Raw genomic sequence first — 26,769 nt, forward strand, 5'->3', positions numbered from 1 at the left:
GAGATTGCTGAACAGTTTTAATGTTTGCTGTTGCGTACAGAAGTCAAATGGCTCTTTCAGGCGCTTTTTGAAACTGTGATAAAAGTCTTTGAAGACTCAAATGCTTCATTCAGTAATCAACTCAAAAATATTAGGCATGACATTGCTTATTTATCTCAAATATTTGCAAAGTTTCATGAAATCAGTCTTCAATTGCAAGGAAGTGATCAAAATCAAATCAGTCATCTCCGCCTTTCTGTCCAATTTAACCCTATTTTAGTGCAATTTTGGGCTTTCTCTTCCAATTCAGAGAGGCTCAGAAATTTTCCAATTTTCGAGTCTCTCTGAGTTGGAAGAAATAGAATACCTGATGATGATTTTCAAGTATACTGTACCCTCCTGGGTGAGCAGTATAAAGCCATCGAGAGATTTCAGAATCTTCTCTCAATCCAAATTCCAGATTAGGTAAAGAATCCATTCCTGACTTGTAATAAGGAACTGACAGGAAAAATGAAGGAAGAACTGATCTTGCTACAAAATGACTTAGAGCTGAAGCTGAGATTCAAAAAATCATATCGAGACTTTTGATTGCAGAAAGTAATCCCTGAACTTCTATGTTTCTATGTTTCTATAAAAGCTACCCTGCACTGTGGAAAAAGGTCAAGATGTTCCTTATTGCCTTTTCAATGTCATATTTAGTGGAGCATGGTTTCAGTGCAATCACCCAACTCCTTTCAAAGCAGTGAGACAAACTACTGAGCATGGGGACCTGTGACTCCTTTTGAGTGACATTCAGCCGGATGTTGAGAAGCTGATATCACTGCTCCGAGCCCATCCATATATTGAAAGTTGAAAAAGTAACGAAGTAGTGAATAGTTAGGCCACTAATATACAATCTAAAATTGTTGATGAAAATTGTTTTCATTATAATTAATTAAAGAAATAATTTTATTAGCGGCTCTAAATAGGTTTGAATAATTTTTGCAATTATTTGTCACTGCTTTGAATTGTCATTTCCTATTTTTTTCACTGTGCTTCATAAATCAAAACTCTTTATAGTTTTCATGAAATAACTAGAAAAGTGGGAGAGGGCACTGGGGATGTGGTATGGGAGCTAAGGGAACAGTAACCCAAAAAAGTCTAGATACCTCTGTGCTAAACTAGTTAGTAATAATAAAGTAATTTGATTGTTGCCAAATAAAATTAACAAACATCTTGAGAGCAGGAAATTATGATGTGAACAATAAAGTATTTGCATTATTTTGTCAGAAAATTGAAACTTGCTGTATCTTATGTAGAACATTTACACAGTATTTTATTTTATATAATATTCAGAATGAAAGATGTGGAGTTTTGAAGGAATGATTAGCAATCCAAATGAAGCAGTTAATACATTGCAATGAACAATTAAAATATTATTTTGAGTTATATTTCTCAATTTAAAACAAAAAAAGAATGAGCAAATAAATATACGTCTGACCTACAGACCAGAAAATCTAGTCTCTCAAATCTGAAAAAATATGGAGATTACTAGAGTTACACACACGTAATGCTGGAGGAGCTCAGTAGGTTAGGCAGCATCTAAGGAGAGGACTGTAGACTCAGTCTTGTTATATTTGTGGTTGAAGGACAAAGTAATTCATAATTAAGTAGTAAAGGCCCAAGAATTCAATCATGTATGAAAACATGAATTAATATAAAACTATGCCACGGTAGCTGGTTCTAGTGTTATTCAAATAGGATTTTTGTGTGCTCCTTGTGCAAAAATTCAAGTACTTAAACAATGCCAATGATGACCTTTTCCAAATTAATGCACATTAACTGTGAATAATATTGTGACACACATGCTAATTTGGATCTATAACTTTACTTCATAAAGTAGAGATAATTGCTCTTTCCAATAACTAGTGGAAGAACAAATTGGAAGTGCTGGAAAGGATAGCAACATGAGTTTGAGACAGTATAGAATATTTCATTGCTTCTGAATTCAACAAGTTGACTTTAGTTCCTGCATGCTGTCAGGTTCAGGAAGAAACAATGTAAATGTGTGAACGTAGCAAATACAAGAATCCCTCAGGGTATGGTCCCTTGCTGCAAAGAGTGGACAAGGGCAAAGGAAGAAGCAAAACCTTCACCAACAAATGCATATTTTAACTTACGCTATCCAGTCCAGCTCTGACAATCATCCATTAACAATACTAAGTAATCATCAAAGTTTTCCTAAAAGTCATTAGCTCTTATACAATCTCAACCAGGGGGTCAACCTACCTGGGGGAAGCGGCAGTGGCCGTGCCTCTGGCACAGAGTCTGGCCCTGTGGCTCAGAAGGATAGGGAAGGGAAGAGGAAGGCAGTACTGATAGGGGACTTTTTAGTTAGGAGGGTCAGAGAGATGGTTCTGTGGACACAGTCAAGAAAATTGGATGCTAGTTTGCCTCCCAGGTGCCAGGATCTGAGATATTTCAGATCGCATCCAAGGTATCCTGCAGCGGGAAGGAGAACAGCCAGAGGTTGTGGTACATGTTGGTACCAATGACATAGGTAGGAAAAGGGAAGAGGTCCTGAAAACACACTACAGGGAGTTAGGAAGGAAGTTGAGAAGCAGGACAGCAAAGGTAGTAATCTTGGGATTACTGCCTGTGCCACATGACAGTGAGAATAGGAATAGGATGAGGTGGGGGATCAATGTGTGGTTGAGGGATTGGAGCAGGGGGCAGGGATTCAGAATTCTGGATCATTGGGACCTCTTTTGGGGCAGGTGTGACCTGTACAAAAAGGACAGGTTGCACTTGAATCACAAGGGGACCAATATCTTGGTGGGGAGGTTTGTACACCACAGTTCCTGTACCCTACCATAACTTCCCTGTCTCATTGGAATGTACCTATACAGAAATCTACACAAATATACCTTGAATATTTGCTACATTTTCTTCTGTACTTTTCCCTGAGAACATCTGTTTCCAACTTAAGCCTCCAATTTCCTGCCTGATAGCCTCATAATTCCCCTTACTCCAATTAAACATTTTTCTAACATCTCTATTCCTATCTCTCTCCAATGCTATTGTAAAGGAAATAGAATTATGATCACCATCTCCAAAATGCTCTCCCACTGAGAGATCTGACACTTGACCAGGTTCATTTCCCAATATCAAATCAAGTACAGCCTCTCCTCTTGTGGGCTTATCTACATACCATGTCAAGAAACCTTCCTGAACACACCTAACAAACTCCACCCCATCTAAACCCCTTGCTCTAGAGAGTTGCCAATCGATATTTGGGAAATTAAAATTTCCCATCATAACTGTGTTATTATGACAACTTTCCAGGATCTGTTTCCCTATCTGCTCCTCGATATCCCTGTTACTATTGGGTGGTCTATAAAAAACACTCCTAACTTCCACCCACAGAGACTCTGTAGACTGTCCCTTCATGGCGTCTGCCTTTTCTGCAACCATGACACTATCTCTGATCAACAGCACCATGCCCCCACCTCTTTTGCCTCCCTCCCTGTCCTTTCTGAAACATCTAAAACCCTGCACTTGAAGTAACCATTCCTATCCCTGAGCCATCCAAGTCTTTGTAATGGCCACCACATCATTTGCTTTGTTCACAACACTCCTTGAATTAAAATAGAGACATCTCAAGCCTTCAATCTGAGCACGTCCCTTCTCTATCACCTGCCTATCGTTCCTCTTGCACTGTCTACAAGCTTTCTCTATTTGTGAGCCAACCTCCTCTTCCCCAGTCTCTTCAGTTCGGTTCCCAACCCCCAACAATTCTAGTTTAAACTCTCCCCAGTCGCCTTAGCAAACCTCCCTGCCAAGATATTGGTCTTTGCTCAGCCTTTTCACCTTGGAGCGAAGGAGGTCGAGAGATGACCTGATAGAGGTCTATAAGATGATGAGAGGCATTGATAGTGTGGATAGTCAAAGGTTTTTTCCCAGGGCTGAAATGGTTGCCACAAGAGGACACAGTTTTAAGGTGCAAACACGAGGAAATCTGCAGATGCTGGAAATTCAAACAACACACACAAAATGCTGGTGGAACACAGCAGGTCAGACAGCATCTATAAGGAGAAGCACTGTCGACGTTTCGGGCCGAGACCCTTCATCAGGACATCAGGCATCAGGACAGTTTTAAGGTGCTGGGGAGTAGGTACAGAGGAGATGTCGGGGTAAGTTTTTTTACTCAGAGAGTGGTGAGTAACACCATGTAACACCATGGTCCTGAAAAACGTTGTCTCATTTTTACTGTGTACTGTACCAGCAGTTATGGTCGCAATGACAATACAAGTGACTTGACTTGACTTGACGAGTGCATGGAATGGGCTGCCAACTACGGTGGTGGAGGCGGATATGATAGGGTCTTTTAAGAGACTTTTAGATAGGTACATGGAGTTTAGTAAAATAGAGGGCTAAAGGTAAGCGTAGTAATTTCTAATGTAGGGACATGTTCGGCACAATTTTGTGGGCCGAAGGGCCTGTATTGTGCTGTAGGGTTTCTACGTTTCTATAGTTCTTTTCATTATTATGTATTGTGCTGTACTGCTGCCACAAAACAAATTTCATGACCTGCTAGTGATATTAAATCTGATTCTGATTCAGTGCACAAAAAAAGTGGTATCAATTCCTTTTGCAAAAGTGAACTGGATTTTGCATCTCTGGATCTCTTCTTTATGACAAAGTGAAGTTTATATTGAATTGAATGATGTGAGTTAGCAATTTCTGAAATAAAACTGGCATAAACATGAAATTCTTAGACTGTTGCATAGCAGTTCTATTCTATCATCAATCTAGCAAAGTCATCGGTCCTTCCATTGCAAAATGCAGAGGTATTATTTTACTTGCTGCCTTGTGATATGAGGATTAGCTTCCTAATGTCTATGATATGGATTCCTGCTTTGGCTCTTCTTGCAGGTTGACCAAAACCAACCTGAATTAAATCAATGTTTTTGATACAATTTAACCCTTGGCTGATCATTTGAAATGACCAATTAACCTACTAACCAGTACGTCTTTGGAATGTGGGAGGAGGAATGGAAAGGAATGTACAAATTCCTTGAGGCAATGTCAGAAACTGAACACTGAACTCTGACACCTCAGGCCGTCAGAGCATCATGCTAACCACTTCACTACTGTGGCGCCTTGTAAAATATTGTGGCGACCCATTTCCTGGCACATCCCAACCGGCTCACAATTAGCCAGCTTTCCGGCTAAGGGAGATAGCCTACGGGGGTTTGTGAGCACAAAGCTTTGGAGCCTCTGCGCCACGGGGGGCAGGTTGAGGGAGGCTTAAAAGTGAGGCTGAGGATTTCGAATAAAGTTTTTCCTTTGACTGCAGTTACCGACTCCGTGTCGTAATTTTAGCGCTGCATGTAGCACACTGCTACAATTGGTGACCCCAATGGTCCAAACGATTTTTGGACCAGAAATGACCGACGCCGCCTCTGTTCATGCGGTTTCGTTGAAACTGCCGGGTTTCTGGACACAGCGACCGAACCTATGGTTCCAGCAAGCCGAAGCCCGATTCCACGTTCGCCAGATCACCTCAGAAGACACCCGCTATTACTACGTGGTGAGCTCCCTCGACCAGGACATAGCGGTCCAGGTCGCGGAGTTTGTACAGTCGCCCCCGGCAGACGGCAAGTACACGGAATTCAAAGCCCTGCTCCTCAGGACTTTCGGACTCTCACGGCGCAAGCGGGCTGCCCGTTTACTGCACCTGGATGGCTTGGGCGACAGACCTCCTTCGGCTTTAATGAATGAGATGTTGTCTCTGGCCGACGGACACACACCCTGCCTCATGTTTGAGCAGGCATTCCTGGAGCAGCTGCCCGAGGACGTACGCCTGCTGCTGTCCGATGCGGATTTCAGTGACCCCCGGAAGGTGGCAGCCCGGGCGGACTTGCTGTGGAACGCCAAAAAGGTGAGGGGGGCGTCCATCGCGCAGATCTCCCAGCCACGCTCCCAGCAGCAAACCAGTCCAGGCCCGGCCGCAGAGCCCGCCAACCCCCGGCCCAATGACCACCAGCGGTGGGGCACAGAAGCCCGCCGTTGTCGCCCGCCCTGCAAGTTCCCGGGAAACGCCAGGGCCAGCCGCCGCTGATGGCTACGGCGGCTGGCCATCGGGATAGCCTCCTGTATGTGTGGGACAGAAGGTTGGGACGCCGGTTTTTGGTCGACACTGGTGCCAAGATCAGCGTTTTACCTCCGATGAGTTACGACACCCGCAGCAGGGCACCGGGGCCCCCCCTGAGGGCCGTGAACGGCAGCACAGTAAGGACCTATGGCACTCGTCAGGTGCAGCTACAGTTCGGCTCCAGCCAGTTCACGTGGGACTTTACACTGGCCACCGTAGCCCAACCGCTTCTGGGTGCGGATTTTTTGCGGGCTCACAGCCTAATGGTCAACCTGCCCAGGAAGAGACTGGTACACGCCAAGACCTTTCAGACGTTCTCCCTGGGTGCAGCCCAGTTGCCAGCCCCTCACCTCGGCTCCATCACGCTGTCCGACAACGACTTCACCAGGGTCCTGGCGGATTTCCCATCGGTTCTGGCACCGCAGTTCACAGCCGCCATGCCCCGACATGGCGTACAGCACCACATCCCGACCCAGGGACCACCCCTCCACGCCCGCGCTCGGCGGCTTCCCCCGGACAAGCTCTGACTGGCGAAGGAGGAGTTCCAGAGGATGGAGGAATTGGGGATCATCCGGCGGTCCGACAGCCCATGGGCCTCCCCCCTGCACATGGTGCCCAAAGCGACGGGAGGCTGGAGACCGTGCGGCGACTACCGCAGGCTGAAAGAGGCTACCACACCGGACCGCTACCCTGTGCCGCACATTCAGGACTTTGCAGCAAACCTGCACGGTGCACGGATCTTCTCCAAGGTAGACCTCGTCCGAGGGTACCATCAAATCCCAATGCATCCTGACGACGTCCCCAAAACGGCTCTCATCACCCCGTTTGGCCTTTTCGAGGTCCTCCGCATGCCATTCAGCCTGAAGAATGCCGCACAGACGTTCCAGCGGCTAATGGAGGCGGTGGGACAGGACCTGGACTTCGCGTTCATCTATTTGGACGACATCCTCATAGCCAGCAGCAGTCGTCAGGAGCATCTGTCCCACCTCCGTCAACTCTGCGCCCGACTGAGTGAGTACGGTCTTACAATCAACCCCGCCAAATGCCAGTTCAGACTCGATACCATTGACTTCCTGGGCCACAGGATTACTAAAGATGGGGCAACCCCTCTGCCCGCTAAGGTAGATGCAGTCCGCCACTTCCCCCGACCCACCACGATCAAAGGCCTTCAGGAATTCGTAGGTATGGTAAATTTCTACCACCGCTTCCTCCCTTCAGCTGCCCGGATCATGCGCCCCCTGTTCGCCCTGATGTCAGGTCCGAGCAAGGACATTGCCTGGGACGAGGAGTCCATCGCCGCTTTCGTTCAAACGAAGGAAGCTTTGCCGAACACCGCAATGCTAGTACATCCCAGAATTGACGCCCCTACCGCCCTCACAGTGGACGCATCTAACACGGCAGTCGGTGGGGTGCTGGAGCAACTCATCGCAGGTCGCTGGCAACCCCTGGCGTTTTTCAGCAAACACCTGCGGCCACCCGAGCTCAGGTACAGTGCTTTCGACCGGGAACTGTTGGCACTCTACCTGGCAATCCGGCATTTCAGGTACTTCCTAGAAGATCGGCCCTTCACCGCGTTCACGGACCACAAACCGCTTACCTTTGCGTTTACAAAAGCGTCCGACCCCTGGTCGTCCCGCCAGCAACGCCACCTGTCCTACATCTCTGAATACACGACGGATGTCCGGCACGTCTCGGGTAAGGACAATGTCGTGGCGGATGCGCTCTCTCGCCCTACCATTCATGCCCTTTCCCAAGGGGAAGACTTTGAGGCACTGGCAGAGGCGCAGCAGGCAGATGAGGAGATTCCGAGTTACAGAACCGCAGTCTCCGGTTTGCAGCTCCAGGACCTCCCCGTAGGCCCGGATGAGAGGACCCTACTCTGTGACGTCGCCACCGGCCAGCCCCGTCCCGTCGTCCCGACAGCCTGGCAGCGCCATGTTTTCGACTCCATTCATAACTTGGCGCATCCCTCCATCCGGACGACTGTCCGGATGGTTTCCAGCAGGTTTGTTCAGTATAGACTCCACAAGCAGGTCAGTGAATGGGTCAAAACGTGCATGCACTGCCAGACGGCCAACGTGCAGCGGCACACCAAAGCCCCACCGCAGCAGTTCCATCCCACCCACCGGCGTTTCGACCACATTCATGTGGATATCGTGGGCCCCCTGCCAGTGTCGCACGGAGTGCGGCACCTCCTGACTATCGTGGACTGGTTCACAAGATGGCCAGAGGCGGTCCCACTCACCGACACCACCTCCGAATCTTGCGCCCGAGCCCTGATCACCACCTGGATATCTCACTTTGGTGTACCGGCCCACATTACCTCCAACAGAGGCGCCCAGTTCACCTCCAGCCTGTGGTCAGCTATGGCCAGCCTTTTGGGAACTCAGCTGCACCACACAACTGCCTACCACCCACAGTCGAACTGGCTAGTGGAGCGTTTCCACCGTCACCTGAAGTCGGCCCTCATGGCCCGCCTGAGAGGAGCCAACTGGGCGGACGAGCTTCCCTGGGTCTTACTCGGCATCCGCACAGCACCCAAGGACGACCTGCACGCCTTGTCGGCCGAGTTGGTATACGGCGCGCCCCTGGTCGTCCCCGGGGAGTTCCTACCAGCCCCACAGGGGCAAGAGGAAGATCCCGCAGCAGTCCTGGGCAGACTACGTGAGAAGCTCGGTAACCTGGCCCCCATACCCACTTCACAGCACGGGCGGCACCCGACCTGCGTACCCAAAGACCTGCAGAACTGTAAGTTTGTGTTTGTACGAAGGGGCGGGCATCGGCCACCGCTGCAGCGGCCATACGAGGGGCCGTTTTTGGTGCTCCGGAACAACGGGTCCACGTTCGTGCTGGGCATTGGGGGGAAAGAGGAGGTTTTCACGGTGGACCGACTCAAACCGGCCCATGTGGGCCTGGCTCAACCGGCCGAGTTTCGGGCACCTCGGCGCAGAGGCCGACCTCCCAAGCATGTTCTGGCTCAGACTGTGGACATTGGGGGGTGTATCACCTGTTCTGGGGTGGGGGTTATGTGGCGACCCATTTCCTGGCACATCCGAACCGGCTCACAATTAGCCAGCTTTCTGGCTAAGGGAGATAGCCTACGGGGGTTTGTGAGCACAGAGCTTTGGAGCCTCTGCGCCACGGGGGGCAGGTTGAGGGAGGCTTAAAAGTGAGGCTGAGGATTTCGAATAAAGTTTTTCATTCGACTGTAGTTACCGACTCCATGTCGTAATTTTAGCGCTGCATGTAGCACACCGCTACAATATTATAATTTGGAAACAGAATGTTCATTAAAGATCGGCTGAACTGCCTACTTCTGCTCCTTAGTCTTTTATATATATATTCTGATTTATTTTGCTTTATTGTAAAACATGCAGCAGAGAAAGGTTTCAGAAACTGTATATACAATATTTTGAAATTGTTTACCAACCAATTAACTAAAAACAGTCTGTATTGAAACCAAAGACACTTTATTTTAAACATGTAACAATGGCAGCAAGCCATAGCTCTCCTAAGATAATAGTTAATGATCTACAAGAGCAACCACAGAAGCTTTAGGGCTTCTTCCCAATTAGGCCAAAGAAATGTCAATGAAGCTGACAGGGCGTTTTTCAATGTTAAAAATGATTAACACTAAAGAAATAATGGTCCTTTGCTTGAGTATTTCCTGAGGTTTTCAGGATCATCAATAATTGTGAAATAGAAAACAGTAACCATGCTATTTTAATGAATTACTATAGTTTTAAGCTGAAGAAAATTTTAAATAAAGTGTTTCAATATGGTAAGAGATGGCAGGGTGGAAATGTATCTCTACTAAAGGAGGTATAAAGTGCTCATTCCTTTCACTAGCCTACAGGACACCCTTGGGCAAGGTGTAGCACCTGCTTAGCCTCCCAATCAGGGTCATGTGAAACCATGGGAGCAGATGGTGGATGGTCATATGAGCAGCTGGTGCACATCACAAGTCCTGGTTATGTGACCACTGACGCCAGGCAGACAATCTCTGAAGAGTATTGATTACAGCTGGGGGCCACCCATCTTGTAAAGACACTGCTCAGAAGAAGACAATGGCAAATCACTTCTGTAGAAAAATTTGCCAAGAACAATCATGGCCATAGACGATAATTACCTTCATCATACGACATGGCACATAATAATGATGAGTGTGAACGAATGGGGAGATTAATCTCCTATAACAATAAATGAAAATCAAATGATAAGGGGGACAATTTTCTTGAAAACAATCTTTTTCACCATTCTGACTTCACTCTTACTTATTGAATGAAGAACTGCAGAACTAATTACTGCTGCTCATCACAACTTTACTGTGGTTCTTTCCACAGATGCTGCCTGCCGAGAATCCCCGGCATTTTCTGTGTTTAATTTCTGTGATGAAATTTATTTATAAAGTAAACGATTATTAATTAGAGTAAAATTCAAGCCATTAGCTTTACTAAATTATGTAACAATACAAATATATTTTAAGTTACCAAAACATTAACTTCAAGAGGCAAAAGGTTCTGAGAACATTTATTTTCAAAGTTTGTATGCAGTATACAACCCTGAAATTCATCTTCCCCACAGACAGTCACAAAACAAAGAGGAATCATGGAACTAACCCATTCAAAGAAACACATCAGACATCTTTCACAGAGCAAACATGAGGAAATCTGCAGTTGCTGGAAGTTCAAGCAACACACACAAAATGCTCCTGGAACACAGCATTCAGGACAAAGGGTCTCAGCCCGAAACGTTGACAGTGCTTCTCCCTATAAATGCTGCCTGGCCTGCTGTGTTCCACCAGCATTTTGTGTGTGTTGCAGACATCTTTTACATTTCTTTCTTTATTTTTCATGGTAACCTTGTTGTCAGACACCAGTGTTGTGGATTAAATTTACTCAATTTCTAATTACATGTCCTAAATTACATACAACAGAAACTTAAAATGAAGTTTGCCACAGCAATCTATTTTAATCTAAACTTCATAAAGCGCAGAGTTAGTTTGTGAGTTTGATGCTAGGTGGCAGAGCTGCAAATAAAAGTGTTGTAACTCACTGTACCATTTAAAATTAGTTTATGTAAGAGTGTAAAAGTTTAGAAGATGAAGAAAAATTTTAAAAATCAGAAAAAAAACAAAGTCAAGAGTCTATTTCTAGAACAGAGTAATTAACATAGTCTGCTTTTTTCCCCCTTAAGCGATATGTGTTATAAGGGGTTCTTTTAAAGGCAGTGTAAATAAATTCTGATGATAAACTGTTGTGAATGAAACTTACCCTTTAACAAAGAAGTGATCTCATTTGTGAAGAATCCACTCTCAATCCATTCCTGGTAATCTTGTATTAAATCAAATGCTCTAAATCCTTGATTATTTGCTTTCTTTGTATTTACACCTGGAAGAAAAGAAAATATCCATGTGAACCAGAAGTAGTCATATCCCCAGCACGACTCTTTGAAAATCTACTTTACACTGTCAATGCAAATGATGGCATCTCAGGGTGCAGATTGCAATTTTTGCTTCAGTCAGTTTAGTAAATTTATTACAATTCAGAAGAAAAATCAAACAAAATTTGGCTTGAATATCCAAGCATCTGCCAGCCTTTTGTATGCAACATTGAAAGAAAGTTTCTGAGTGAATAATAGATGTTTGTATGGTCCTTCAATTAACAGGAATTTGTATTGATCAATTGCTAACTTGGTCATGAACTCCCACAGCCCTGGTGACCCTGTGATTTCAGTCTCTGAGGCTGAGATGAGAGCATTCAACAGGAGGATGAATCCACAGAAAGCATCTGGTACCTGGCTGAGTACTAAAGACTGATCAAGTAGTTGGAGCGTTTATTGATATCTTTAACCTCTTGCCTTGGCAGGCTGAGGTACCCACCAGCTTCAAGCAGGCTTCAATTATACCGGTGCATAAGAAGAACATGGTAACCTGTCTCGAGTATCATCCAGTCTCACTTACATCCATTGTGATGAAATGTTTTGAGAAGTTGGTGATGAAACCTATCAACTCCTGCCTAAGAAGCGACTTGGGCCCACTGCAATCTGCCTACTATTACAACAGGTCCATATCAAGTGACATTTCATTGGCTCTTCAGTCAACCCTCTAGTATCTGGAGAGCAAAGATGCATACACCAAGATGCTCTTTATTGACTACAGCTTGGCAATCAATACAATCATCCCCTCAAACTCAAACCTGATCAATAAGCTTCAAGACTTTGGCCTCAATACCTCCTTGTGCAATTAGGTCCTTGATTTCCTCACTTGCATACTCCAGGCAGTTCAGATTAGCAGCAACATCTCCTGTACAATCTCCATCAGCAGAAGTGCAGCGCAACGCTGTTTGCTTAGACCTGTCACAAGTAAAGCCCTTCCCCACCATTGAGCACATCTACACAGAGTGCTGTTGCAGGAAAACAGCATCCATCATCAAAGGCTCCCGCCATCCAGGGTATGCTCTGTTCACTGCTGCGTCAGGAAGAAGGTACAAGAGTCTTAGGACCCACACCCACTAGCTTTAATCCCTTACTTCATCATTCCCACTAACATTCTCCTTTCTGAGGTGAAACATTCTGTCCTCAACAATTGGCCTTATTTTTGACCCCTTTCACCCTCACCTCAGTGAGTTCCATGCCCGTTGCAATGCTAAACTCTTCTTCCATTGCCTCGATCTCTGAGCCCACTTCTCTGGCAAGCATTCCCCACCCTGCATCAATGACCCCTTCTCCCATCTCCAACCCTCCTCCTCCTCTTGGACACCCACTTTAGCTTTCTGCCTGCTCTGGATCTTTTCACCTTGAATTGCCAATGAGACATCAACCAGCTCAACTTCAGCACTCCTCTCTCCTCCTTGAACCTTAATCTTTCTGAATTTAGTACCCTCCACTTCTCTGCATCAATCCCAACCTTACTATGAAAGGGTTGTAGTGTACCAAACTGATCTCTAACTTGCTGAGGCCAGGCAGCATCTTTCAGACACCAAGAGGACTTCAATCCAGACCATCAGAAAACTAACTGACCTCCTCAACTCTGAAGATTTCCAATTCACTCTCAAAAAACTTCTACTCCCCTTACCCCGCATTGCTTGCTTCTACCTCCTAGCCAAGATCCATATGCTTGACTGTCCAGGTAGGCCTGTTGTTTCTGTCTGATCCTATCCCACTGAACTCATGTCCTTATCCCCCCTGATTGAGTGCCTTGCTAGCTACATCCATGACACTTTTCATGCTCTCAATCTCCTCAATAATTTTCAATTCCCTGGATCTGACCGTCTCATTTTCACCATGGATGTCCGGTCTTTAGAAACTTCTATTGTTACGTATCCCGTAACTGGGTCACTTACCAGCAAAGAGAGAGAGGTCCGTTGAAGTCTGATGGTACTATTTTTAACAGTATTTATTGATAAAAATACACAAAAATAATATCAATGCAAACATACAGATAATATACATCGTCAATACTAAATCTAAAAGCGCGGGTATAATAAGAATCAAGAAGAAATAGCTCTATCGTTGTCTAGGGGATAATGTATTGTCCGATGGAAATACAAAAGTCACTTTAGTTCATTCAAGCTGTAGGCTGCAGACTTTTTGGTTGGAGAGAAAGACGGAGGTTTAACTTGCCCATTCCTTTTATGATGTCAATCCTTCAAGAGTCGTTGGGAGTTGATTTCCCCATTGTTAGCTAAAAACCGTTCTTCCGTGGGAAAGGACCACAGATTCTGGGGCAAATGGAAATGAACGCACGTGGCCTTCCCACTAGCTTTCACTATTATGGGATCGCTTGCATTCGTTCTGGTGCGTCTGAGGGGCTGTTCCCACAGACCCTCTTTTATCCTGACTCACAGGGTCTCAGATGTCAATCAGGTTGGGGATGATGCAATCCCTCCACCAACCTCCCCCTCGGTTCATTGCCTGGGGCTTCGCTGCATCGCACAGGATGCAATACACAAGTCCGGCTCCAAGAGACAATAGCCAGTATCAATGGGTCTGCCTTTCAGAGGCCAGGACACATTCCAACTCTTTGTGGATTCTGCATGTCTTTCTCTCATTTCCTGGGTCTCCTGAAGTGACTCAATAGTGATCTGGCGATTCTCACAAAGGAGGGGGCTACCCAGCACCCTTCGGCCCCTCAGAGCTGTGGTACATTCGTAACACTATCCTCCATCAAGAAGGCCTCAAATCTCTCCACTTCTTTTTCAATAAAAGAACCAACCAAGTCCCCTCCATTATCACTCTCCTCTGTCTGCCTTAACTGGTCCACACCCTCAACAATTTTTCCTTTGGCTCCTTCCATTTTCACCGAACTCAAGGGGTAGCCATGGGCTCCCGCGTGGGTCCCAAATATGCCTGTCTTTTTGTTGGCTACATAGAACAGTCCATGTTACAAGCCTTCACCAGTAATGCTCCACAACTCTTCCTCTGCTACGTTGATGACTGCATTGGTGCTGCTTTATGCACCCATGCTGAGCTCGTCAATTTCATCAACATTGCCTCCAGCTTCCACCGTGTCCTTAAGTTTACTTGGTCCATTTCAGGCACCTCCCTCCCCTTTCTCAATCTCTCCGTCACATCCCTGGAGGCAAACTGTTGACCAACGTCGTTTATAACTCTACTATTTCCCATGGCTATCTTGACTAGACCTCTTCCCTCCTTGTAAAAATTTTATTCCCTTTCCTCAGTTCCTTCATCTCTGCCACATCTGTTTCCATGATGAGGCTTTCCTTTCTAGGACATCAGATATGTCCTTCTTCTTTAAAAAACAGGGTTTCCTCTTCCCCCACCATTGATGCTGCCCTCACCCACATTTCCTCCGCTTCCTGGAGTTCTGCGCTCACCCAATCTTCCCGCCGCCTTGACAGAGATAGAGTTCATCTTGACCTTACCTACCACACCGCGAGCCTCCAAATCCCACACATCATTCTCTGCAACTTCTGCCGTCTCCAACAGGATTCAACCACCAAACACATCTTTCCCTCCTCCTCACTCTCCACTTTCCTCAGGGTTTGAATCCTCTGTGATTCACTTATCCTTTCATCCCTCTCCATTAATCTCCCTCCTGGGACCTATCACTGGAAATGTCCTAAGTGCTGGACCATTCCTCCCTTGCTTCCATTCAAGCCCCCAAGCACTCCTTCCAGCTGAGACAATACCTCACCTCCAGATACACCGAAGATAATTTTCAAGAAGAAATAACAATTCTATGCCCAAATCCAACAAAAACAAATGGAAAATAAAGATTAAAACTACTTTCTGGAAAAAAATCCACCTGCACTGATGCTAATAAAATGGCATAAGTACCAGGTAGTATACTCATTTAATAGCAAGAGTAGGAATGAAAATGTAATCCATGCCTTGGGAAGCATCATCTCATAAATGAGAGCAAGTCAAGGAACGTTTTGTAATACAACATTGATTAGCTGAAAGTGTTACGACAACACTCACAAGCAATTCTATACCAAATCTGAATGATAGGTAACCTGATACATTGACACATGCATTTTCCAGCCTTTCTGACAGAGAAAAAAATACCTTTTTTTCCTGGAACAGGACTGTTGAGCACATAGGGGAATGTGGAGAAAAATAAGGCATTTTCAGCCACTCATAGCTTCTTTGCACTCAGTTGAGTCTGTGCCATTGTTCCATTATTCCATTTAATTCCGTAATCTTTAATATTTTAGATTGATAAAAAAACTATCAGTCGAAATGCTGAGTTTCTCTACACTTCTTGACTTTTGTTTTTCAAAGGATGGCAGAGTGGAAATGGGTGACAGAATATGAGAGAGAAAGTGGTTGTGTATGAATGTGTGTGAGTGTGTGTGTGTGGGGATGCATCCTGAGCAATTTTTTGATCATTTTAAATATCTTAATTTGATCATCCCTCAAATTTATATATTCAAAAGAATACAAGTCTAGTTTAACAAATACATCTTTCTCACTAATAGCTCTTACATTGGCATCATTCATCGATACTGTATCATACCATCTGCAATGTCAACATATATTGTCAGAGCTAGGCAGCAACATAACTCCAATCCTTTCCATTTCAGCTCTCACAATAAAGACCAACATTTTAATAGTTTTTAAATGTCTTTTTTTCTATCTTCTAACTCTAAATGATTTCTGTACTTTTACCTCTTGTTATCACTTTACTTTATCTTGCTTGCATAATATATCAAAATTTTCTATTTTCTTTCACCTATTTTCTGACCAGCTGAACATTTACTTTTTTACTGCAAGTCTTCATTATCCATAAAGTTTAAATTTTGCTTTGCTGTCTTGAATATTTATTTAATTTAACTTTATTAACTCTAGACCAACATTGGCATTCTGTGAAATTCTGCATGATTTGAATTTTTTTTTGTGCAGGGGATGGTGAAGATCTGATGTTCTCACAGTTCACCCAATTTGATTTTCTGTATGGGAAAGGTTTTCATGCAATTGTTTATCTTTGGGATTTGTAAGTAATTTCTATGCGGGGTGGGGGAGGTGTGGAAGCTTGATGGTTTTTTTAAATGACTTGCATGGTTTTTCTTTGTGTAATGCTCTGGATTATGCTGAAGGTATTTCACTTAGCAGCCCTGTAAGGGCAGTCTGTTCTGCTTTCGGACTGTTTGGGTTATTATTGAAGATAAGGGATGACGTGGAATGTGTGCCATCCAATTAGCGAGAGGTTTTCTTGGTGAGGGACAATAAAGTTGGTCTTGGGCTTGTTTGGCAGGAGATGGAGAGCGAAGATGCTGGGGAGAACCGGTCATATCTTATGATCTGGTGGGAGACCCGTTTGTTTGAGAGGGATTGTGAGCGACGTTTAGAAGGTGGAGTGAGATTTCATGCTGACCGAGGTCCCAGTGTGTGAGTGACAGAGAAGTTCAAGATGAACTCCAACTTGTGCACATTTAATTAGGATGGGCCCTTTTCTTTTCGTTATTCTTTACCAACCTTTTAGTTAAGATTCATAAATATAATTCCTTTCATCATATGCAGAGTCCCGTCTGTTATTTTGTGGAACTAATTTGCAACAGGGTGGCAAATGATGCAGCATCCACACAAACCGGGGTTTGGGGTGGGAGAGCCGTCTCAATCTCACGGGTTTAGTGGGACTTGAAGGAGTCTTTCCTACACTTACGTAGCCAAGGAAACCAGGGTGTTTCATCTGTTCCATGGCTATCTGGAGAAGACAAATCTCAGAGTTGTATACTACATGATAAAATGAACCAATGATCCTTTTGAACCTTTGCTATTTCTGAATCACCGTATTTTTGATTCAGAAATGAATGATCACCACTTTGCTGAAAAGGCAGAGATAGTACAATAAGCTATGAACTACTTCAGTGAATGTAATGGTAGTCCAGTGCAGAAATCCTAGGAATGTACGGTTATGGTGCAAATCTCTCATAACGCATTGTCCTGCTGCACCTGTAATTCTGTTACAGTGCTTGCAGCAAACACACCATGCAGTAGACATGTTTTCAGGAAACATGACATGGGCAGTAGCAGAAGATAGCCAAGAGGTGCTGAGAAGCAGGTAAAAGATTTAAAAAAAAAGAGTGGGAAGCAGATGCAGAGAAATGACATAGAGAAAAAGTATGATAAATGTTCATTATATTTTTACTGAGATGTCCAGAGAAGAGTAACTCTACTTCCAAAAAGAGAAAAATAAAAATGTTTTCAGTACCATGTTGTATCAGAAGACTTGTGCCATAGTAGTTCGATGCTTGAACTGCATGAAACAGAGGAGTGGAGTGGTCACGATTCAGTGTATTGACCTCAGCATTGTTTGCTGGTAGTAACATCAGTAGATCATTGCAATTATCTTTACAGGCAGCAAGGTGCAAAGCACTGTGTGTAAGAAAAGAACCAACAAATTCATGCTTCAAAACTATCAACCATCAGGCAAAAGAATATTATACAAAACTCAAGATTAAAGATAAATTTACTTTGTGGAATCTTCATGAAACTGTACTTATAAAATATGTATGAATTTGTGACCTTTGGAGACTGCAGTAGGATACATGATCCACAAAAAAAACCCCACAATCTCCAAGACAAAGTCAAAATGAGGGTGACTTTATAAAAATAGTTCAAATTGCAAGAGGTATCGATACGGTGGATGGTAAGGCCTTTCCTCTGGGCTAAGGAGCAGAGATTTAGGATACAAGGGGAAAGGTTTAAAAACTCCTGAGTAGCAGCATGGTAGCGTAGTGGTTAGCACAGAGCTTTACAGTACGAGCGACCCAGGTTCAATTCCCATCGCTACCAGTAAGAAGATTGCATGTTCTCCCTGTGTCCACGTGTGTTTCTCCAGGTGTTCTGGTTTCATCCTTCAGTCCAAAGATGTACCAACTGATAGGTTAATTGGTCATTAGTCTTGGATTAAATTGGGGGATTGCTGGGCAGTACAGGTCAAAGGGCTGGAAGGGCCTATTCCGAGCTGTTTCTCAATAAAAATAAAAAGTAAATAGAACACAGAGGGTGTGAGTATATGAAACAATCATTCAAAAGGAGAGGTATGGTTGAGGCAGGTACAACAGTATCATTTAAGAAACACTCGGATAGGCACATAGAGTGGTAAGGCTTAGAGGGATATGGGTCGACACAGGAAATTGGGACTAGCTGTATGGGCACTGTGGTTGGCATGGAATCATTGGATGAAAGGCCTGCATCTGCACTGTATTGCTCAATGACTCTAGATGGTCAGGGAATTTCTGCGGCTGTGCTTAACATTAACCACCGAAAAATACTCTGAGAAAAGCTGACACTCTGAAGAGTAATAAAGTGGATCTATATAGAGTGACAGGAACAATTACTAATACTGAGATGATCAAAACTGGGTCTTTAAGCTGTTGTGTGAAATCCATATGTGTTTAGCATAAGACACGAGCTTGGTAAATGAGCTGAAACATGCCCTTTGAATATTAGCCCACAATATTATGGAAGGGTAATTTATAATTAAGTTGCCTACTAATGCACATTAAAGAGCTGATATAGCATTTGAATAAATAAGAATTTCATTTAATTGCACTGTCAAGCCACAACCAGCTTAGCAGAAATAAGGCTTCTTAAAATTATCATGAGCCTTCAATGTTTAATTGGTGTTGAGATCAATGAACAGGGCTTTTGAGACACATTGGGAGATATTCTGGGCCACCTGCAAATTTTTTAAAGAGCTGAACATTAGCCCGGAATCGACCAGTTCGACTGAACCTGGTGTGTGGTGGCTGAGAGATGAGCCATTAATGTGCATGTGAGAGTGCGGCAAGAATTTCTGCTGAAGAAAGTAGAGCAGAGTTAGAGATATCAATCTCAGGTTCACCTCATGAGAACCATCTCAAAACTACATACGAAGTCCAGCCTTCCAGAGGCATGAACATGGTAAGCATTTAGCACCTGTTTCACTCTTTGTCTTCAATTAGCATATAACATAGAGAATTATTAATTATATATTTATGGAAATACAGTGTGGAATAGGCCCTTTCAGCTCCTCAAGCCATGCTGCCCAGCAATCCTTTGATTTAATCCTATCCTAATCACGGGACAGATTACAATGACCAATCGACCTGCCAACCAGTATGTCTTTGGACTCTGGAAAGAAACCAAAGAACCCAGAAGAAACCCATATGGGCCACGGGGAGAACATACAGACTTCTTACAGTCAGTAGCGGGAAATGACTGGGTCATTGGTACTAGTGTTGTGCAAACCACTATGGAACCGTGCCACCCCATAGGACAGCACAGCACAGCAACAAGCCCTTCAGCCCTTCAGATGCCAATCTAACTAATCTCATCTGCTGGCGCAGGGTCTGTATTCATCTTTTCATGTGTCTGTCAAAATGCTCCTTAAAAGTTGTACAGTATTTGCTTCTGCTGTCTCTCCTGGCAGCGCGTTCAAGTTTGTTCAAGCTTTTCATGTAATACTCTCCACCCCGGCAACACGGTGGTGAATCTTTTGTTTTGACCCCCTCCAAAGCCTCACGTTCCTCCTATACTGAGGTGAGCAGAAATGCATACAATAACGTAAATGTGGCACAACCAAAGTTTTATACAGCTGCAAAATTATTCCCCAACTTTTAAACTCAATGACTCAATATCCAAACTGATGAAGGCAAGCATGCAGTTCATCTTCTTGACTACACTATGCACTTGTGTTGCCACTTTCCAATGGAAGAAATAGGAAGCGGCGATGATGTGTCATGACAGCAATGTTTTAATGATGATTTTTACTCTACAGTTTATATCTGGTCTCTCAGCCATATGCTTTACTTGACGTGACCAGATAAATTTGAATACAGTCACCAACTATTAGAGAAAAGAAAAATAAAGCAAATTAGCTTGTTATTTGCTTTTTTAAAATTAGCATTACTGTTAATTAATGTACATGAAAAATTAATTACATGGATCTGTTTTTTTATTTAATATCTCCTTAAATCATTTAAACACTTTTCAAAGATTCAAAGATACAAAGGTTCATTTATTATCAAAGTCTCCATTTCTGAAACTCTTCTCCGAACAGCAAATCACAGACCCCGTCAGTTCCAGAATCACATCCAAGATGAAAAACAAATGTAAAAGACATAAAAGAAATGAAATATATGATTTCATGATCTATCCAGAAGATGTTGACTGAAGGAGCATTGTACGCTGGTGCATCTTGATTGGGCAAATTGCTTTTAAATATCTTTGACCACCTACAGGACAGAAGGAGCCATCTGGCAAGCAAAAGGTTCGTTGCAAAATTGAAGATGACACGAAGTGTGAGCCAGGTTAGTCCTGATCCTGCATAATGTTCAGTTTGGTGTTGTATCAAAATTCATTTTTTTAAGAATACTTATGCCAATCATGCTGGTTTTAACTTAGGATGAGAGTAGAAGTGGATACTTGGTATAATAGCTCTCAGAGAGAGAGAAAGTAGCTCCAAATATGTCATGCCAACATTCCAGTGACCTCCCGTGGAAGAGGAGAGGGAAATACAAAACCTTGCAGGAGGATCGAGAAAGATTCTGAATTAAAATACTGATGTTACAGTTTTCTTCAAGAAGAGATTTCTACTAGGCAGGTATTATTAAAACATTCTTGGCTCTCGAGTCATAGTTGTACAGTTCAAAAGCAGGCCTTTCAGCCTATTACATCTATGCAAGCATTTTCCCCATTTAGATTATCCCATATGTCCACATTAGGATCATAATCCTTTTATACATTGCCTGCTGATGTGCTTTGTAAATGTCTCATAAACACTGTTAAATTCTTTCTGATTCCATCACCTCCTCCAGAAGTTAGTTTCATATGTCAAAGACTCTCTGTGTAAAAAGAAAACTTACCTTTCAACTCCCCTTGAAAATTTCTTCCTCTCACTTTAAATATATGCTCTCTTGCAGAAGATTTTGACTACTTACCCAACCTCTGCCTCTTAAAATTTCATATACTTTTATAAGGTCACCTCTCCATCTGTATTGCTCCAGGGTAAACAAACACATTTTATTCAATCATTCCACATAATCCAAAATCTTCCAATCCAGGCAACATGCTAGCAAATCTCCTTTGCATTCTCTCCAATGCAACCATATGCTTCCTATTTTATGGCAACAGAACTGTCCACAGTTTTCCAAGTGTGGTCTAACCAGTGCTTTGTAAAGTTTCAACATGCTGTTCTAACTTTTATATTTTATGCTTCAGCTCTTGAAGCATATTATATGCTCCAACCATATAATTGGTCTTCTTCGTCACCTTATCTACTTAAGCTGCCACTCTCGATGACTAATAGATTTAAATCCCATGGTCTTTCTGTTCATCAACATATCTTATCACTCTACCATTTAGGGTTATGATATTTACCCTATACATCTCAAAATGTCTCACCTCCAACTTGTCAGGATTAAGTTCCACCTCCCAACATAATGCCCAATTTTCCATCTGATTCATATCCTTCCTTCGTCAACAATGCCATCAGCTTTCAGTTCTTCCATAAACTTACTAGTCATACTGCCTACATTATATTCAAGTAGTTAATATAGAACTGACACATTCAAAGGTCCTATCACTGGCTGCAGACAATCAGAAGAGCATTCATTCAGTATCACTCTCTGCCTCCTATCACTAAGCCGCTTCAGAATGCTATTACCCAGTTCATTTTGGATCCTATATGCTCCATCCTTCTGGACCAGTCTGCCATGTGGGGCCCTGTCAAGTGCTCCACTAAACAAGATAGACAATATGTATTGCACTATCTTTGGAAAGGTAGTGCCCACTTTGGAAAGTCTGATCACCTGGCTGTACTTCTACTCTCTGAGTATGGACGGAGACTGAAGACTGCAGAACCAGTAGAGAGGACCAAGACGGTATGGACAAGGGAGGCACAGGAACACTTTGGATCGGTGGACTGGACTGTATTCAGAGATTGATCTTTGAGTCTGGATGAGTATGCTGCAGTTGTCACCAGCTTCATTAAAACCTGCGTGGATGAATGTGTGCCTATAAAACATCCCGTACATTCCCAAACAGAAAGCCACGGATGAACCGAGAGGTTCATACTCTGCTGAGAGCTGGGTCTGTGGCAATTACGTCTGATGACCCAGGTCAGTACAAGAAAACGTATGGAGGGCTATCACAAGAGCTAAGAAAGAATTCTGAAAGAGGCTGAAGGCAACATCAGATCTGTCAGGGTTTGTAGGCCATTACTTCCTACAATGTTAAACCCAGCATCATGAATGGCAGTGATGCACCATCAATAACTCACACTGAGACGTAAGGCGAGATATCGGCTTTTATTGACTGGAAGAAGGAACCAGGAGTAAGTGTCTATCATACAATGTCCTGGAGACTGAGGCCGAGCGTCAGGCCTCAGACCTCCTTTATACAGGGGCCTGTGGGAGGAGCCACAGGAGCAGTCAGCAGGGGCATGTCCCGACAGGCACATAGTTCACCACAGGCAGTGATGCCTCATACCAGATGAGCTCAACGCCTTTTATACTCGCTTTGAAAGGGAGAATAAAACTACAGCTATGAGGATCCCTGTAGCATCTGGTGACCCAGTGATCTCCGTCTCAGAGGCCGACATCAGGCTGTTTTGCAGGAGGGTGAAACCCCCACTCAATTGCCATCTATAAGTTTGCTGATGGTACACCCATTGTTGGCAGAATCTCCAATGGTGATGAGAGGACGTACAGGAGTGAGATATACCAGCTGGTGAAGTAGCAACAAACTTGCACTCACTGTCAGTAAGACCAAAGAGCTGATTGTGGACTTCAGAAAGGTTAAGACGAGGGAGCACACACTAATCCTCTTAGAGGGATCGGAAGTGGAGAGAGAAATCAATTTCAAATTTCTGGGTGTCAATATCTCTGAAGACCTGACCTTGATGCAACATTTTGACGCAGCCACAAAGAAGACAAGACAGTAGCTATATTTCAATAGGAGTTTTAGGAGAGTTGGTTTGTCACCTAAAATACTTGAAAACTGCTACAGATTTACTGTACCGCATAGAGAATTCTGACTGGCTGTATCACCATCTGCTATGGGGGGCTGGGGGGGGGGGGGTGGTTACTGCACAGGGTCAAAGTAAGTTACAGAAAGTTGTGTAATTAGTCAGCTCCATCATGAATACCAGCCTCTGCAGTATCCAAGATATCTTCAAAGAGTGGTGCCTCAGGAAGGCAGTGTCCATCATTAAGGACACCCACCACCCTCTTCTCATTGCTACCATCAGGAAGGAGGTACAGGAGTCTGAAGCCACATACTCAGTGGTTCAGGAAAGTCCATCTCCCACCCCCCATCCTCATCACATTCTTCACCTATGCTGTCCGAATTCTAAATGGACATTGAACCCATGAACACTACCTCAATACTTTTTTAAAAATTTCTGTTTCTGCACTACTTATTTTAACTTAACTATTTAATATACGTACATATATTTACAGTTATGGTAATTCAGTTTTTTCCTATATTTAATCATGTATTGTATTGTACTGCTGCTGCAAGCTTAACAAATTTAGACATATCCTGATGATATTAAACCTGATTCTGATTATATATTTTCTTAGTTACTTCAGCAAACACAATCAAATTAGTAAGACAGGATTTCCTCCACACAAAGCCATGATGACAATCTCTGCACAGCACCTCTTTTTCTAAATGTCCATAAAGCCTATCCCATAGGATTTTTCCTACCACTAACATAAAGCCTACTGGCTTGTAGTTACATGGCTTAAAATGCCCACTGCGTCTCTTAAAGAAAGGAACAACATTAGTCAAGTCACTTTTTATCGTCATTTTGACCATAATTGCTGGTACAGTACATAGTAAAAACAAGACAACGTTTTTCAGGACCATGGTGTTACATGACACAGTACAAAAACTAGACCGAACTACGTAAAAAAAACACAGAAAAAAAAACTACACTGGACTACGGATCTATCCAGGACTGCATAAAGTGCACAAAACAATGCAGGCATTACAATAAATAATAAACAAGACAATAGGCAGTAAGGTGTCAGTCCAGGCTTTGGGTATTGAAGAGTCTGATAGCCTGGGGGAAGAAACTGTTACATAGTCTGGTCGTGAGAGCCCGAATGCTTCGGTGCCTTTTCCCAGACGACAGGAGGGAGAAGAGTTTGTATGTGGGGTGCGTGGGGTCCTTCATAATGCTGTTTGCTTTGCGGATGCAGCGTTTAGTGTAAATATCCGTAATGGCGGGAAGCAAGACCCCGATGATCTTCTCAGCTGACCTCACTATCCGCTGCAGGGTCTTGCAATCCGAGATGGTGCAATTTCCGAACCAGGCAGTGATGCAGCTGCTCAGGATGCTCTCAGTACAACCCCTGCAGAATGTGATGAGGATGGGATTGGGAAATGGATTTTCCTCAGCCTTCTCAGAAAGTAGACATTGCTGGGCTTTCTTTGCTATGGAGCTGCTGCTGAGGGACAAGATGAGATTCTCTGCCAGGTGAACACCAAGAAATTTGGTGCTCTTAATGATCTCTACTGAGGAGCCGTCGATGTTCAGCAGGGAGTGGTCACTCCATGCCTTCCTGAAGTCAACAACCATCTCTTTTGGTTTGTTCACATTCAGTGACAGGTTGTTGGCTCTGCACCAGTCCGTTAGCTGCTGCACCTCCATAAGTCCGTAAGCTGACTCGTCATTCTTGCCGATGAGACCCACCACGGTCGTGTCATCAGCGAACTTGATGATGTGGTTCAAGCTGTGTGTTGCAGCACAGTCGTGGGTCAGCAGAGTGACAGCAGTGGACTGAACACACAGCTCTGGGGGGGGGGGGGGGGCACGTGCTCAGTGTGATGGTGTTGGAGTTCCTGTCTCCGATCCGGACTGACTGAGGTCTCCCAGTCAGGAAGTCTAGGATCCAATTGCAGAGGGAGGTGTTCAGGCCCAGTAGGCTCAGCTTTCCAATCAGTTTCTGAGGAATGATTATATTGAATGCTGAACTGAAGTCTATGAACAGCATTCGAACTGACATGTCTTTTTTGGCCAGGTGGAGGGTGATAGCAATGGCGTCGTCTGTTGAGCAGTTGGGACGGTTTGCAAACTGCAGGGGGTCCAGTGAGGGGGGCAGCAGGGTCTTGATATACCTCATGATGAGCCTCCCGAAACACTTCATGATGATGGGTGTGAGTGCAACAGGACTGTAGTCATTGAGGGAGAACACTGAAGACTTCTTCGGTACAGGGACGATGGTGGCGGCCTTGAAGCACGTTGGAACGGTGGCGCTGCTCGGGGAGATGTTGAAGATGTCAGTGAGAACATCTGCTAGCTGGTCTGCACATCCTCTGAGCACTCTACCAGGAATGTTGTCTGGTCCAGCAGCCTTCCGTGGGTTGACCCTGCACAGGGTTCTTCTCATGTCGGCCACGGAGAGACACAGCACCTGGTCATTTGTAGGAGGGGTGGACTTCCTCACCGCCACTTCATTTTCCACCTCAAACCGGGCGTAGATGTTATTTAGCGCATCTGGGAGGGAGGCATCACTTGCACAGTCAGGTGATGTTGTGCTGTAATTGGTGATGTCCTGGATGCCCTTCCACATGCGCTGCGTGTCGCCACTGTCCTGGAAGTGGCTGTGGATTTGTTGGGTGAGTGCGTGCTTTGTTCCTCTGATGACCCAGAACAGTTTGGCCCTTGCTGTTGTTAGGGCTGCATTGTTGCCTGCTCTGAAGGCGGAGTCACGGGACCTCAGCAGCGCACGCACCTCTGCGGTCATCCATGGCTTCTGGTTCGCACGTATAGTGATGGTCTCGGACAGAGAAAGATCATCAATGCACTTGCTGATGTAGCTGGTCACTGATGCCGTGTACTCCTCTAAGTTGGTACAGTCGCCATCGGTTGCAGCCTCCCTGAACATGTGCCAGTCAGTGTGCTCAAAGCAGTCTTGAAGAGCAGAGATGGCTCCTGCAGGCCATGTTTTCACCTGCTTCTGAATTGGTCTGGAGTGCCTGACCAGCGGTCTGTATGCTGGGATTAGCATAACAAAGATGTGGTCTGAGTAACCGAGGTGGGGGCGGGTCTCCACCCGGTACACGTCGGGATGTTTGTGTAAACCAGGTGCAACGCCCTCACCTCCCTCCCCAGTACAGGAACAACATTAACTATCTCCAATTGATCCTTCGACAATGTCAGGACTATCCTCTGGTGCATTCTAACATTCCTA

General features: G+C 44.4%; 1 protein-coding gene across 4 annotated transcripts in view; it reads right to left on the reverse strand.

Moving 5' to 3' along the window:
• LOC132398665 (putative ankyrin repeat protein RF_0381) overlaps positions 1-26,769 on the reverse strand; it is an 86,353-nt gene that overhangs the window by 3,564 nt on the left and 56,020 nt on the right. For all 4 annotated transcript variants that reach the window (XM_059978402.1, XM_059978400.1, XM_059978401.1 and 1 more), the window contains 2 exons: positions 17,793-17,956; positions 11,389-11,505 (listed from right to left, as the gene is read on the reverse strand). In XM_059978402.1, the coding sequence (XP_059834385.1) occupies positions 11,389-11,505; positions 17,793-17,956 (281 nt within the window). The remainder of the gene's footprint in view (positions 1-11,388; positions 11,506-17,792; positions 17,957-26,769) is intronic.

Source organism: Hypanus sabinus, chromosome 8, assembly GCF_030144855.1.
Source record: "Hypanus sabinus isolate sHypSab1 chromosome 8, sHypSab1.hap1, whole genome shotgun sequence".
Taxonomy (NCBI): Eukaryota; Metazoa; Chordata; class Chondrichthyes; order Myliobatiformes; family Dasyatidae; genus Hypanus; species Hypanus sabinus.